The following is a 15,190-nucleotide window of genomic DNA, read 5'->3' as shown; positions in this document are numbered from 1 at the left end:
TACAACTTCCAGGACTGCACAGTCCTAAGTTCTTGGAACTGCTCTTTAAGAGCTGCATAACTGAGATGAACTATTTTTCAGTTAGTGGGCAAGACACAATCAGTATTCATATACCATTTATTGAATATTTCCACTCTAGTGGATGAAAAGTCTGTACAAAACCAAACATTTCATTTACTTAGTCAAATTCCATTTACTTACTTAGTCAAACCAATCTAAAAACAGTCATCTCAATCAAAACCCACTGCAAATACAATAGCTTCTTTGAAGCCATGGTAACACTTAAATATGGTTAAGACTTCAATGCAGAAATTTGGTTTCTTGAGAAAGCTCAAGTGAGCCTCAGCTTCTTAAAGTTACAAAAAGGCAAAACTGTGTTTCACAGATACAGTCCACTGGAATCACCAACACTGGACAATAAGTACTTAGAGTCCTGAGATAACAAGGGAACCTGGTATCCTTTAGACTGTTTTTTGTTGTCCTTTCTTTCCAATGAGAGATTTGTGGATATGTGGTATTACACCTAAGAAAAAAATAATTAAAACAATGTTATTTCTGTTCAATTTTGCTAACTTCCACACTTCAAAAGTCATAGATTAAGCTACCTACGTATCTGTCAGACTTACTGCCACAAACAAGCATTTTACGTACCACCACCAGCAATTGTTGCCTTAATGAGAGAGTCCAATTCTTCATCTCCTCTAATCGCAAGCTGCAAGTGACGGGGAGTGATACGCTTCACCTTCAAGTCTTTGGATGCATTTCCAGCCAACTCAAGAACCTGAAGATATTTTTGAAGCAAGTTACGCATATCAAATGAGACTGTGTGCACAGCCTTAGTCATTCCCTACCCAAATGCTCTTGATTTAGTTCTAAGAACTCTACTTTACAGCAGATATGAAGTGCTGCAACTGCACATTAAATACTTCACACCTCCATGTGTGTTTTAAATTGCTGGATTTTTTACCCTGTATTTCATGCAGGTAAAATGTACTTCACTGTCTTCTGAGGAAGTGCACACAGACCTGCTCAAAATGTGTGAAGAGCTCATAGTTCAGCCACAGTCTGTGAATAGTGAACTCTGGTCATTGTGCTATTCTGGAATTATTATCCTGTGTGCACCCCTCCCAGGGGCTTTACCTCAGCTGTCAAGTACTCTAGGATGGCAGCACTGTACACAGCAGCTGTTGCTCCAACACGTCCATGGCTGGTAGTCCTGGACTTCAGGTGCCTGTGGATTCGGCCTACAGGGAACTGCAAAAATAACATGAGTAGAGCAGGTTTGACCAAGTGGAAAGAAATTCAGTGCTCCAAAGCATGCACCAGAAACGCCCCACTACAGAATGCTATTTCAGTACTTGGCACCTCACCCTTACAGCTGGATCCCAACTTTACCACCCCGCTCCCGTGCAAGGGGACAAAAGCATAGAGACCATTCTCTTACTCCAGCCACACAAGTACACAATAGATCTAAAAGAACGGGATCAAGCTGCACAGTTCCTTATGCTCCTTCAGATAACAGCAACACTGCAGGATTCACACAGCACACCAGAGACACAAGGCTAACCCGAATTCCCTCTGCTCACCTGCAAACCAGCTCGTTGAGAACGGGACACCGCTTTTGTCTTGGTCTTCCCGGAATCCTTCCCAGCCTTGCCACCAGCCTGATGAGAACAGACGCGTGAGGCCCGGCGCTCTACCCGCCACCCCCCCCTCTCCAGCGGCGCAGAGTCCGGGCGCAGCAGCAGTACCGCCGTACTCCGCATGCGCCAAACCCCATCCCAACTTCCCCCCCTCCCCCCCCCCCCGCCTTACGAGACGGCGGGGCATGCGCACTGTCCGCTACACTTAGTAGCACGGCCGCTCCCTGTGCGCATGCGCGGCCACCACTCCCTTTCCCCGGCGGCGCCAGTGCGCTTGCGGCTCGCCTCCCCGCCACCCTCCTTCCCCCTCCCCCTCCAGCTCCCGCCAACCCCCCCTTTCCGCCGCCTACCGGCAAGTAACACACCCGCGGCGCGCTCTGCCCGCCCGCCCGCGCTCCCCTCCCCCTTCACCTAACGGTCACTGTCCCTCAGCCTCCGCCATCGCGGCCTCCACCCGGCCCAGCAACTTCCCCACCCCGCGACTCCTCACCATCGCGAAACGGACAGCCGCGCAGAGATCGATAGGAGGAAGACAACGTCCCGCAAGCACCGAGCCCGGACGACGACACCGACCAGCCCCGACCCGCCGCGATTCAAACTGCACCCGCTCCCGCCTTCCCCCGGCGCTTTATAACCGCCGAGCCGCCTGCATCCGGGAACCCCGGCCTCGCCGCCAGCCAATGGCTGCGGGCGGAGGCATGGCGCTCTGCCCCAGCGACAACCAATGGCGGCACGGGGCGGTGCCGGCCGCGCGCAGTGGCGCAGAGAGGGAGGCCACGCCCCCATTTAAAGGGGCAGGCTCCGCGGGCGAGGGAAGGGGTGCCGCAGTGGCGGGACAGGGAGCCATCCCGGGTGCGGGGGACCCGGCGGTGGTGGTCGTAGCCTGCTTAGGACTCAGCGTCAGCTGGCACGGACGTGCAGTTGCTTCTTCAGGCACGTGTGATGTCACACTCTCGCGGCTGGCAGCCACCCTTTGTGTGTCACATCCAGTTGCTGTAGGGGCCGAGGGGTGAGGGGGGGAAGACGTGCCGTCATGACAACGACACGCACATGCTCTGAGTTTTATTTTTACTTCTGTCTTACGTAAGAGGCACGTGTTATCGAGGGCAGCCCCGCCTCAGACCTCCTCTCCTGTTCCATTAACCAAAGTTAGGCCAAATTCAGGTCTCTTCTTGACAATGCAGTGCATCAACAGGGCACTCATGTCATGTTTCCCTGACAAGATGTCTCGTCCCCATTTTATTTCAGATACCATTTACACTACACTGTCATCATTTTTCACTTCAGAAAAAGGCGACCTGTCCATTCAGCCGCAGAGCTCATTCACAGGGGCTCTAGGTTGATCTGCCTCCTGCAGCTCTGCACTACTGACCGTTATCTGTGCCATCCCACTATACCACAGATCTTAGGGATACACAATTCACCTGCAAGCATCTCAGAGAAATCCTTGTATTTCCTCTCAGAGAAAGCCAGTTGTCTCCTTGGAGGTTCACCCTGCCGTGACCTTACCAATCTATTCACAAAAACACCACTCTACCTCAGTATTCATAGAATCATATTATAGAAACGTAGAATGGCTTGAGTTGGAAGGCTCCTCAAAGATGACCTAGTTCCAACCCCTGCCACGGGCAGGATTCCCAGCCACTAAATCAGACACTAGATCAGTCTGCCCTGGGACACACTGAACCTGGCCTTGAACACCTCCAGAGATGGGACATACACAGCTTCAGTGGTCAGCCTGTTCCAGCACCTCGCCACCCTCTCATTGAAAAATTTCCCTGGTGCCTGATTTAAATCTCCCATCTCTTAGTTTAAAACCATTCCCCCTTGTCCTTTCACTATCTACCCATGTAAAAAGTTGACCTCTCTCCTGCTTATAAGCTCCCTTTAAGAATTGGAAGGCTGCATGAAGTCTCCCCTGAGCCCTCTCTAGGATGAACAAGCCCCTCATCCTCAACCTGCCTTCATAGGAGAAGTGTTGCAGTCCTCTGATCATCTTTGTGGCCTCCTCTGGGCCTATTCCAACAGCTCTACAAGGAAGATTCGCAAACACAAGGATCTCTCCAGCAGACAGACATTTATGGGAAATGATAGAACTGACAACGCAAACTGGGGCTACTCTTCCTGACACAACTTTCTATTTTCTTTCAGTCACGTTTGAGCTCTGTGCAGCCTGAGGCCTCAGCTGTGTCTTCACCATCTGTTGTGGCTCAGGCATTTTGTGATAACTAATGCTGCTGCAGGTATTAGGTAGAGACCTAATTCCAGGCAGAGCAGCAGAGCACAAAGAGGCAGAGCCAAACTGAGAGATGGCACTCCTACATACATACAGGATCTGACATTTTATTTTTATGTAACTGTCTGGTGACTCTATTTGAAGCGTTAGTTGTTTATGCTGTCCTTCAGCAAGCAAGAAGAGAAGAGGTTTTTGGTTTTTTTAAATGTACAAATAAAAAATATGATTTTACAGAAGCCTGCAGAAGTTAAGATTCCATTCCACTTGCTGTTTTAAAAATGGATTCTGTCCCAAACCCTTTAGCAAGGATTGATTTACCCTTTTCCTTAAGGGGAAGAGAGGCTAAGTTCATAGCCATATAACTTAACATGAGCCAGCAGTGCGCTCTGGCAGCTCGAAAGGCAAATGGGATCCTGGGCTCCATCAGGAGAGGGGTGGTCAGCAGGGACAGGGAGGTGATCGTCCCTCTCTACTCGACTCTTGTGAGGCCCCACCTGGAGTACTGTGTCCAGGTGTGGAGCCCTCAGTACAAGAAAGACATAGAGATCTTGGAAAGGGTCCAGAGGAGGGCGACTAAGATGATCAGGGGGCTGGAGCACCTCCCCTATGAGGACAGGCTGAGGGAGTTGGGCTTGTTCAGCCTGGAGAAGAGAAGGCTGCGGGGCGACCTCATTGCAGCCTATCAATACCTGAAGGGAACCTACACCCAGGAGGGGAGTAAACTCTTCAAAAGGGCTGACAACAGCAGGACTAGGGGAAATGGATCCAAGTTGAGGGAGGGAAGATTTAGGTTGGATGTTAGGGGGAAGTTCTTTACAAGGAGAGTGGTTAGGCCCTGGAACGGGCTGCCCAGGGAGGTTGTGGATGCCGCGTCCTTGGACGTGTTCAAGGCCAGGTTGGACGGGGTCCTGGGCAGCCTGATCTGAATGTGTATGTTTGGTGGCCCTGTTAGGCAGGGGGGTTGGAACTACATGATCCTTGAGGTCCCTTCCAACCCGGGTGATTCTGTGATTCTGTGATTCTGTGAACCCTCTGGTAACAGATGTAGGAGGAAAGGACTGATTTTCTCCCTGGTTACTGTCAGCAATTTGCTAGAAAGGAGAAAGAGGACACTGTCTCCTACCAGGTGGAGGTGATCCTGACCACAGACCTCCATCCCTAAAAGCTTGCTGTGGTTACACACTGTCAGCCACTCCAGGCAGCTTGGACTGCATGGGAAAGGAAGCACAACAACAGAGGGGTTGCTCTGCCTGAGTTTGCTGATAGTAAATGTGACTCATTTTAGCACGCACCTAAGATCAGGGAGGGTATTATTAAGCTAACATAAAAGTAGTGAATGCAGTTTATAGCAATTTATAGGGTTAGGGAACTGTCAAGTACTTGAAACTCACCTCAGATAACTTCACTCCAGCCCCACAGTCTAATCTCACTCTTTATATTTAAAAAGAGAGAAATTAAAACTAACTCAGATACCCCAGCATAATCCCAAAGCAACTTAGGTGCAGTTATGAATGCAAATAACTCCCACCTCGATTCCACATGCATGAAGGAAGCTCTTATCACCTCCACCTTCCTAGTGAAGACACTGCCCCACACGTTATCCAGCTTTCATAACGTAACCTTCTGGTGGTGGGAAGATGTACATCTCGAGTGGATTAGAGTCTGGTCTTTATTGGTCCTATTCATTTTGCTAGGTTTCTCAGATCAGCCTGGACCACTTGCAGGATTAATTTTCCTCTATTTGCAAAGTATATGGTAGACATAGTTTTTGCTTATGACATGAATTTACAGTTCTGTTTTCTGGCATTTCTAGTTGGTAGCATCTGGCTAGAGCACACCAGGAAGTGTTTCTTTATTTTGGCATTGTCTGAATACTTCATAAGGCTGTGACCTCCAGGCAAAACTAGTTGCCAGTTTTAAATGGATGAAGAATCAGCACGAGAGCCCATGGCTGTATTTCAAAGGACAGTTTCCCTTAGGTCTCCCCACTGGCAGGCCACTGCATGCTGGTAGCACTGTCATGCTGTTCATGATGATCAATGGGGGCAGTTGTTTGTTTTAACAGATACATTTATTAATCTGGTATCTGGAAATGGCTTCATATGACTGTATAACAGATCTGCAGACAAAATGTGCATACTGATTACTGGAGAGATGTGAGCTCCTGCTTGTGCTCATTGTACACTCTTGTATCTGCTATTAATAGTACTGTGATGACTGGTCTGAATAAATTTTTATCTTGTTCATACTTAGTCAACTGTGAAAGGAAGCTCCAGAGATTTAGAGCCTGCCAGAGACAGTGCCAGCTACAAGTCCTTGCCCGTTCCTCCTATTGCCCTATGCAGAAGGCCTCATTGCTGTGTGCCTCACACCTCCCTGCAGTGGGAGGACTGATCCTCCTCACTTCCTGCATTTGAGCTCCATCCAGCAGGATAACAGAGATAAGTAATATTTATACTGTATTTTGCTGTAAAGCCATATGTGAGCGCAGCTCTAAGTGTTCTAGTTGGTGAACTCTCAGGGTGAATCCAATTTGTCCTGTGCTACTGATGCCCAAAGGACACTTCAGTTAGTCCCGTGCCAATTATATCAACATGGCTATAGCAATTTCTTTTCCCAATAGAGAAGCCTGGAAAACTTCCCTGAGGCAAATTGGCGACCAAGACTCCAAGGCAGAGGCTCTGTGTGCTGTGGTAAAGTCTGGGTGTTTGGTCTGAACATGGCAACATGCTATGATTGTGGCCTATTTTGATATAATTACCTTCCTCCATCATTCTTTCAATGATTACGTGTTTCTTCAGTCAGATAGATCACTGAAAAGTTTACAGTTCATCCTGGAAAATGAGCAGCAAACTTCAAAAACCAAATGGGAAAAGATGAATGGTATTCTGCATCTAGGTTTCAGTGCAGTCAGTTATTCTTCCCTCCCCTCCTCTTTCCTTCTCCCTTCTCTCTTCTCCCTTCTTCCTTATTTTCTTCAGTCTAGGTACCCACGTAGTTTTCCTGTTAACTCTTTACAGCCACACATTCTTCTTACAGCATTCAACATCCATCTTTCAACTGAAGGGAAGCATCAAAGTGCTTCCAGCCCTGAGCATGCCAATGCAGTAAAGAGGAAAATAGGAACAACGTGACTAGAAAAACTTTTCATGTGAAAAATAAATGAAAGGGAAGTAGTGTTTTCCTGAGCATGGCTGGCTTTTAGTTTTCAATCAAAATGCTAATCTGTTGGAGCTCGAAATGGCTCTTCAAAAATTATTATGTGAAAGGGAAAAAGAGATGCCATCTGCCCCTTGTTCTCTCTGTGCCAAAGTCACAACAGGGAGGAGTGATTAACCGCTCTGTGTTGGTCAGAAGCAGATACTACAGCCATCACTGATTTTTCACTGACATCCCGATTCACTTTTTCCTTGTGGTGCAAGCTGATTTTTGTAGATAAGCAGCTCAAGCTTACTGCTGAAATGAGAACCTGTAGTGCACCTGGGTTACAATATAATAGCATGGTTTTCACAGATAATGTACAATTAATTAGTAATAACATTTTCCAATTTATAGTCACCTGCATTGAGGAACTACAGGCTCCAGGACCTGTTCTGTACAGATAAAAGCACATTGTGATGGAGCTGGGTCAGGAGTCAGGATAAATCCATTACAGACACTCCTTTACAAGCATAATAGTGACTCAGGGGTTTGCTTTTGCCAGATTTTGGCTCTGCAGCTAGAGATCAGTTCATTCTCAAGCAGAAGCACTCCCTGAGATTTTTTTGTTTGTTTGTTTTCTCCCTTTCTTATAAAATTCTAAGAATTGTAGCTAAAACCTCAAAATGCATAAGAGAACATAAGGGCATTGCAGCCTAAGTTCTTCTCATGGCTTGTTTTAGAAGCATTTGGCCATGCAGTACATGTATTAACATCCTATTCAATCTATATTCTGTGAAAAAAATGCCTTGCACTTCGATCAAGAGGATGAGGGGCATACAGATGGATCTCTGTAATGTGACTGCACCTGAGCAATTGAGATTGGCCCCACGATGGCAGCACAACACAAGAAATAAGAATGTTACCTCAAATGCAGAGGGGTGAATGGCTTCCTCTTCAGTAAGAATTTTAAGCTGACTCATCTTGCTGTAAATTTGGAGAGAAAAAAAAAAACAAAACTTTTTGTTTTTTACTGTTAGGCAACCAGGCAAGGTCAGCCTCTTGCAGGAGATGGGTCTCATCTGCCTGCTGCCTGATGACGATCCTTGACTAGAGCTTTAGAGTGAGAAGTAAGGTAGTGCTTAGTGATAAAAACAGGAATTTTTTAGCTGTGAAGGCAAAACACAGTTTGTTGTCAGAAGGTCACAGAATCACAGATTCATTGGTTTTGGAAGGAATCCCTGCAGATCATCTAGTCCAACCCCTCTGCTCAAGCATGTTCCTTTGAGTAGGTTACATAGGAAAGCGTCCAGTCAGGTTTTGAATATCTCCAGAGGAGACTTTACATTCTCATATTAGAAGAAAATTTTTCACTCAGTGCTGACACACTGGAACAGTTAGCCCAAGAAGATTGTGGATGCTCCATCTCTGGAAGCATTCAAGGCCAGGCTGGATGAGGCTCTGGGAGCCTGGTCTGGTGGTTGGTGACCCTGCACATAGCAGGGTGGTTGAAACTAGATGATCATTGTGGTCCTTTTCAACCCAGGCCATTCTGTGATTCTGTGATTCTGTGCTCATACAGAACTTTCTATATTCCAGTTTTTTGCCACTGCCCCTTTCTCTTTTGTTGAGCACTACTGGAAAGAGCCTGACCCCATCCACTTGACTCCCACCCATTAGATAGTTACAAGCAGTGATAAGATCCCCTCAGTCTTTTCCAGGCTGAACGCTCCCTGGCCTCTCAGCCTTTCCTCATAAAGGAGGTGCTCTGGGCTCCTCATCATCTTTGCAGACTGTCAATGGATTCTTTCTAGGAGATCCCTGTCTTTCTTGAACTGAGGAGCCCAGATGTGGCATCACCAGAGCAGAGTACAGAGGGAGAATAACCTCCTTCGTCCTGCTGCTGGCCAAACTCCTTTTAATGACTCCCAGGATAGCATCGGTTTTCTTAAGTGCACACTGCTGGCTCACTGTCAGCCTGCTGGCTACCAGGACAACTGTGTCCTTCTCTTTCCCAGCACGTCAGCCCCTAACCTGTACTGATGCAAGCAGTTGTTCCTCCCCAGGTGTAGGACACTTGCCCTTGCTGAACTTCATTGGGTTCCTCTTCACCCAACTCTCCAGCCTGTCCAGATCTTGTGGAATTGCAGCATAGGCTTTTGGTGTGTCAGTCATTCCTCCTAGCTTTGTATCATCCATCAGGAAACCTGCTGAGGGTACATTCTATCCCTCCATCTAAGTCACTGATGAAGATGTTGAACAAAACTGGGCCTAGTACCAACCCCTGGGAAATACCACTAGCTACAGGCCTCCAACTAGACGCTGTGCTGCTGATCACAGCTCTCTGAGCTCTGTTAGCATAACAACATTCACTGCTCTCCTCTCTTCTACCCAGCTGGTCATGACAGTCATATGAAGGCACTGCAGATGAATAAAGGTAAAATCATACAGCTATAAAATGACTGTATTTAACATGCAAACTTTCCAGCTTAACAAAAAGCAGCATGAGTAATCCCATCCTGTCAAACTTTGTGGTGGTGATGGTGGAAGTTGTATGTTATGATAATTCCCTGGTTACATGTCATTGCGTCTTGACTAATTTCCTTATCTGAGGCTGCATCTTCTCATGTTCACCTGACACAACCAGAGGAGATCATGCAACTGATATAACAAGGTGTCCAACATTTGCAGTGCTGAACAACATCATTAATGTTCATGAAATGCTCTCCTTTTCATCGGAAAAGCAGAAAAAAAACCCATTATTTTTCTTTTCCTCATCAACTTTTATCAAATACAGTGATTAGCCATCCTGTTTGTTGCAGAGTTAAATATTGGTGGTTTCAATAGGTGTCAGTGGGAGAACAGTCTCTGCTTTGATGCTGCAAGGTCAGTATGTCCATCCCTCTTATCTCAGCCGAGCAGCTGGGCCACAAATCAGGAGTGAAGCTGGGTGAGGGGACCTGTGACAGAACTGTGAGGGAGGACAGAGAGCTGGCAGTGCTCAGGCCCTGGCAACAGGGAGCTATGGTAGACATCAGGCCCCTGGTGCGGCGTCATTGGGTAGGAAGGGGCAGTGCCAGCACCCATGGAGAACATCCCTCCCCAAAGTGCAGGCAGCACCCTGGTTTGGCATGGAGCACCTGGGAGGTAAGTGTGGGGCTTGGGATTGCAGCAAGCAATTTGGATGGGAAGCTGGGGGCTTCTCACTGCTTTTGCTCTCTGAGACAGTTATGTGCTCATACCTTGGCTCACTCTGCCTTGTGCAGTGTGTTTTTCCTCTGTTTGGGAAAGGCGTGTAAGGGGGGCTGGACTGCTGAGATCTGTCTGCACTCCAGGGATAGGTATAAGCAGTGGCTGTTGGTTCACACACTGTCCTCGTGGATTCCTTTGGGGCACGTTTTCACTGAAACTTTGAATAGTTCTTCCCTAACGCTGTTAGGCCAGCACCTTGAGCCCAGCTTATAATTATTTTTCTTCAAGAGGACGGCTGGAAAATGAGGTGATATTAACTTGGGACTCAACCAGGGTTTCCTGCCAGTTTAAATGGATGCTGGAAGCGGCTCTGAATCAAAGGTTGCTTTGACTTTCTGTGGTTGCGTGAGGCCTTCTATATTTCTTTTTGGGGAACAGGCTCAGGAGGCTCTATAGCTCATATGAGTATTTGCTGTAGCCAGTCCCTGGCTCCTTTCTCTCCTCACGTTTCCTGTTTTGCAGCTGCTGGCTATGCTGGCAGCCTGCCTGCTGCTGCTCTGCATCCCGCTGTGCTACCAGGCCTTTCATTTCCACGTGGCACAGGCCTACGCACGCCTTGGGTACCCCCACGCCCAGCACATTGTGGGGCAGAGGTATCTGCAAGGTAACCTTTGCTGTTGGAGGATATCCATGCATGTGAATCTCAAATGTGGCTCTGCATGCTGGGTTTGGCCACTGTGTTTTACGTCATCACTGTGACTTCACTGCTTTGCCTTTATCTCAGGTGCTGGAGTGGAAAAAAATGAGAAGCTGGCCATGCACTGGTTCAGGTGAGCCACTGAAATATAACTCCTGAGATGGCACGTTGCTTTCTGCTGGAAAAGATTGCTAAGGCACAGGGACAAAACTGGCAATACTTTCTGAGGGCACTGGGTCATCCCCTGGGAAGTACAGGCAGCATGGAGATGGCCAGCTCTCTGTACATCTGGCTTGGGATCACACCTTCCCCCACTTCTCTTGCTACTTTTTAACCAGTGGCAGAAAAATATCTCAACAGTGAGACAGCATGCTGTATGGGGCAGTACAGCCTCGTTCAGGAAATGTTCAGATGTTGCTTTTCTTCTATATTTTCTGCTCCTTGCCTCCTCTCCTCTCTCAGGCAGGCAGCAGGACAGGGCCACCCATACTCCTCCTTCAACCTGGCACTGGGAGCTCTCAGCAACATGACGGCAGCACTGGAGGAAAGGTAATGCAGCTGCTCCTACCCCTTGCTGCTCCAGATGAGGATCTGGTTCCTCCTGGGGGAAAGTCCTGTGCTGTAGGCATCCCATGGATGAGGCTGCATAGGCATTTTTGAGGTTCCACTGTTCTGTTGTCAGCTCTGCTTGTAGAAAGCAGACTGCATGCCCTTGTGTTGGCCACCAGTGTCCTGTTAGCTTCAAAGAGATTTGGACACTCTCTCCAGCATTCCTGTGCCCTGCAGTGTGCCCAAATGGAGGGAAAGCCAGAACCTGCTGTCTGCACAATCACTGAGATGGCTAATCCAGGGGCCACTCCTAGTTGAAGCAAAAGTGACCAATGAGTTTCCATTACAGTGCTACTCAGTCTTAAAATTGTTTTGCTTTGAGTTTTTTTACTCCAAGCTCCAAAATACAAAAGCAAAAGCGAGCTGAAGCCATCATGTTTCATTTTGATCCCATGTTGCATATTGATCAGATAGACTCACGTATTTGATTGTATATATTTCAAGAGTTTCAGATCATATGGCTTCGGTTCAGTCAGGTCAGGAAAATCACCAATAATGAGACATACATGCTCAGATAACAGTGAAAAGCAAAATAAAAACCAGATAATTCTCTGAATATTAGACCACTGAACACCATAGAATCTTTCAGATCCAGTAGTAGTTTTCCTTTATTAGAAGCCTGGGTAAGTAAAAGTCAGATAGGAACAACCCAAAACTCCTAGTTTTTCTTGATGAAGATTTCATGTCCTTCAGGGAAGTGGAAAAACTCCTTGGTGTGGCTGCAGCCCATGGGCTCCGAGAAGCTCAGGAACTTCTGGAGAACATTCTCAAGAGCAGAAAGCTGCCCTGAATAACTGCACCAGCCTTGTCTTCTTCTGCACCTTTATAGAAATCTAATTACGAGTTGGAGATCACACCTCATACCAATTAGTCTCCTGCTATTAAGTTAGATCCAGATACTGACCTGGGTTTGATGCTGTGGTTGTGCTGTATCTATTTCATGCTCTGCTTATTTTTTGCAACAGATGATTGTGATTAAAGCTTTGTTGTCATTAATCAGCATGACGTGTGTGAGTGATGTCACCTGTAATATAAATAACAGTGGTTTAATAGAAAGTATTATGGTTAAGATAAATAAAATCTTCATGTAACAGCTGCCATTCCTTAAAAACTTCACCATTACCATGTCAGTTTTTGGGAAATATAATTAATATAATATAATTAATGGAAGCTGCCTTAATCCTTGAGGTGGCCTCAGTTTAAAATTACCATGGGAAGGCCTGCATTTGACAGAAACTGCATTCACACTGCAGAGCCATACAACATTTTGCTGGCAATGGTGCTGCTGCTGGGGATGCCCAGGTCGGTCTGCAGTCACTGCCTTGCTGGTTCCCATGGCCTCCTACAACCAGCCGTTGACTTGTCATCCAGTGCCTTCCAGTATTTTGGTAAGAGCTGGGAAATAAGAGCAAGCTTGATATCAACAGAAGCTGCAGATTGACTAAAGTGGAAGCAAGCTATCGCAACTCAGTGTTTCACCAGTTCATCACCACATCCACAGGCTTCCCATGAAGCACAGAAACAGCATTCACATTATGAACCTTACACCACCTCCCCACAGGCACAAGTTTCTCCCACTCAAACTGCTTTCCAGTTTGATTTTCCCCTGATTTTCTTTCAGCATAACCACCCAAAGCACAGATTTGTTTTGCTGCCAAAGCCAACTAACCACAGGGTCCTGATCTTGTCCTTGTTTGCTGAAACTGGTTCTTTCCCTTTTCATCTCCCAGATGAGTACCAACTCATCTGTAGTTTTTGGCTGTAGGAAATCAGCCATGAACATCAGCAGTTGCTTTGGGAATGTTCTGCCAGCCCCACTACAGCTGAGCTAGTGAGGAAAGTCAAGGGGGAGGAGGTAATGCCTCCTGGCTTCAGCACTCTCTGCACAGTTCAGGTGGAAAAGCCCAGAAAAAAAAAAAAAAAAGACAGAAAACAAACAAAAGTTTTGAAAAATACTAATAAAGAAAAGAAGGAGAAACAAAAAAGGAGAGGGAATGGAGGAGAGAAGAGAGGGGAACAGGAGAGGAAGAAAGGGAGAATAAGAGGGAAGTGAAAGAATCATAGAATCATTTAAGTTGGAAGAACCCTTAAGATCATTAGGTCTATCACTTAACAATACCAAGTCCTCACCACTACACCATGACCCTTAATGCCATGTGTATGCATCTCTTAAATACCTCCAGGGATGGAAACTCCAACACTTCTCTGGGCAGCCTGTTCCAATGCCTGACCACCCTCTCCATGAAGTTCTACCTGACATAGGAAAAAAAGAAAAAGGAAGGGAAGGGAAAGGAAGGAAAGGGAAGGAAAAGGCCAACTATCCTGCCTTTGGAGCCACTCCTGCAGGCCCCATGCTGTGCCCCATACCTTGGCTGCTGCAGCCCTCTCCTCCTTGGCACTGTCTATACAGCAGTAATTAGGAGGATTTTCTTTCCCAAAACACAACTCTAATTATAATATAATTCAGCTTATTTGAAGTACATTTTGGTAGTGTTTCCATTATGCAAATATCAATTTATTATCCACACACTATGTTTTGACTACAGTTGTGTTGCTAATTAGAGGCAATTTGGCTGCTTTAAAAAAAATCCTTTCCTCTCCCTGCACATTTACTTGGGAGCTGCACAGAACAGACATTCAGCATGGTGTCAGTGATGAAGACCTGTGGTTAGCAGCTCTGTTTTAATTGCTCTAATTGACTTTCAGTGCGTTAGAAGCCACTTAGAAAGTGCAGTTTTGCTGATTTACTTGGGTTTGGGGCTGGATGTGGGAAGGAGAGAAGGGCAGCTCATTCCTGTTGCAAGCATCACATTCTGCAGGTTTTGACTGGGTTTGGTACCTGTCACCAAATCAAAGATGCTGCGGAGCTGGGGAAGGGGCTAGCAGCCTTCTTGGAAGGAGTGAGGCTCAGAGATCTGGGATTGAGTTGATCTTGGGGCTAGAGGATATCCCTAAAACCTCTTAGAATTATTTCTCCCAATGCCTTTTATAAAGCATTCTGTTGCCAAACCACCCACTTTATGAACCTATTTTTTCCTTTATATGATTGCTCACATGAATGGATAATACCCTGGTGTGGAACAGAGCATGAGGATTTTTGCACCCCAGAGTACTTTGGTACTTTTACCATCGAGTGACCAATGTGACCAAACCCACAGATGCCTGAAGTAGCATCTGCAGCTTCAGCTCTGAAGCGTGTGCTTCTGCAGCAGGCGAACATTAGGGGTCCCCAGTGACCTTTCAAAGGCTTTGTAAGGAAAAAAAAATACCCTCGAGCTTTCCTGCTTTTCCTTACAACACAAACCCCATACCCACCCACCGGCTAGCAAGCTATGTTGATAAAAGCGGTGAAACAGCTCTGATGTAAAGCTGGACAGAAACCACCTTGTGAGGGCCCGGAGCAGGGCTGTTGCAGCGTGCAAATCCATGGGGTGCTGCCACCTGGGCTTTCCTTCTTGTGGGACTTTTCTCTGGGGCCTCCACCAGGTGCCTTCCTGAGGCTAAAAGCAATGGCTTGGTGCAGGTGTCCAGCAGCACACTTTAGAGGAATGCCCTCTCTGTGTTCTGCACCTGGCAGTATTATATTCTGCTCCCAGATCATCACACATGATCACTCATATCGCCTCCCTCAGCAGATTAAAAAGGGAAAATCACAATGGTACGGTACCTTTAGTA

At 46.8% G+C, this 15,190-nt stretch overlaps 1 protein-coding gene and 1 long non-coding RNA gene across 2 annotated transcripts; one reads left to right on the top strand and one right to left on the bottom strand.

Annotated features, from left to right (window-relative positions):
- Positions 1-99: 99 nt before the first annotated feature.
- Positions 100-2,284, bottom strand: LOC128080404 (histone H2A.Z). The gene is made up of 5 exons (XM_052682529.1): positions 2,134-2,284; positions 1,587-1,664; positions 1,141-1,254; positions 652-781; positions 100-523 (listed from the first exon to the last, which is right to left on the bottom strand). The coding sequence occupies exons 1-5, from the start codon at positions 2,134-2,136 to the stop codon at positions 462-464; spliced, it is 387 nt and encodes a 128-aa protein (XP_052538489.1). The 5' UTR covers positions 2,137-2,284; the 3' UTR covers positions 100-461.
- Positions 2,285-10,991: 8,707 nt separating this feature from the next.
- On the top strand, positions 10,992-12,321 carry LOC128080065 (uncharacterized). Its single transcript, XR_008206476.1, has 3 exons — positions 10,992-11,039; positions 11,369-11,455; positions 12,209-12,321. It is a non-coding gene; the product is annotated as an uncharacterized LOC128080065 (long non-coding RNA).
- The last annotated feature ends 2,869 nt before the right edge of the window (positions 12,322-15,190 follow it).

The sequence above is a fragment of the Tympanuchus pallidicinctus genome, unplaced genomic scaffold (genome assembly GCF_026119805.1).
Source record: "Tympanuchus pallidicinctus isolate F22 unplaced genomic scaffold, pur_lepc_1.0 scaffold2, whole genome shotgun sequence".
NCBI lineage: Eukaryota > Metazoa > Chordata > Aves > Galliformes > Phasianidae > Tympanuchus > Tympanuchus pallidicinctus.
The sequence above is the reverse complement of the archived record's forward strand: the minus strand, read 5'-3'. Positions and strand labels throughout refer to the sequence as shown.

Excerpts from the sequence above, each read along its gene's own strand:
- LOC128080404 (XM_052682529.1), bottom strand. Across the intron at positions 1,255-1,586 it reads CTCAACGAGCTGGTTTGCAG|TTCCCTGTAGGCCGAATCCA; the intron begins GTGAGCAGAGGG and ends TTATTTTTGCAG. Across the intron at positions 782-1,140 it reads TAGAGTACTTGACAGCTGAG|GTTCTTGAGTTGGCTGGAAA; the intron begins GTAAAGCCCCTG and ends AAATATCTTCAG.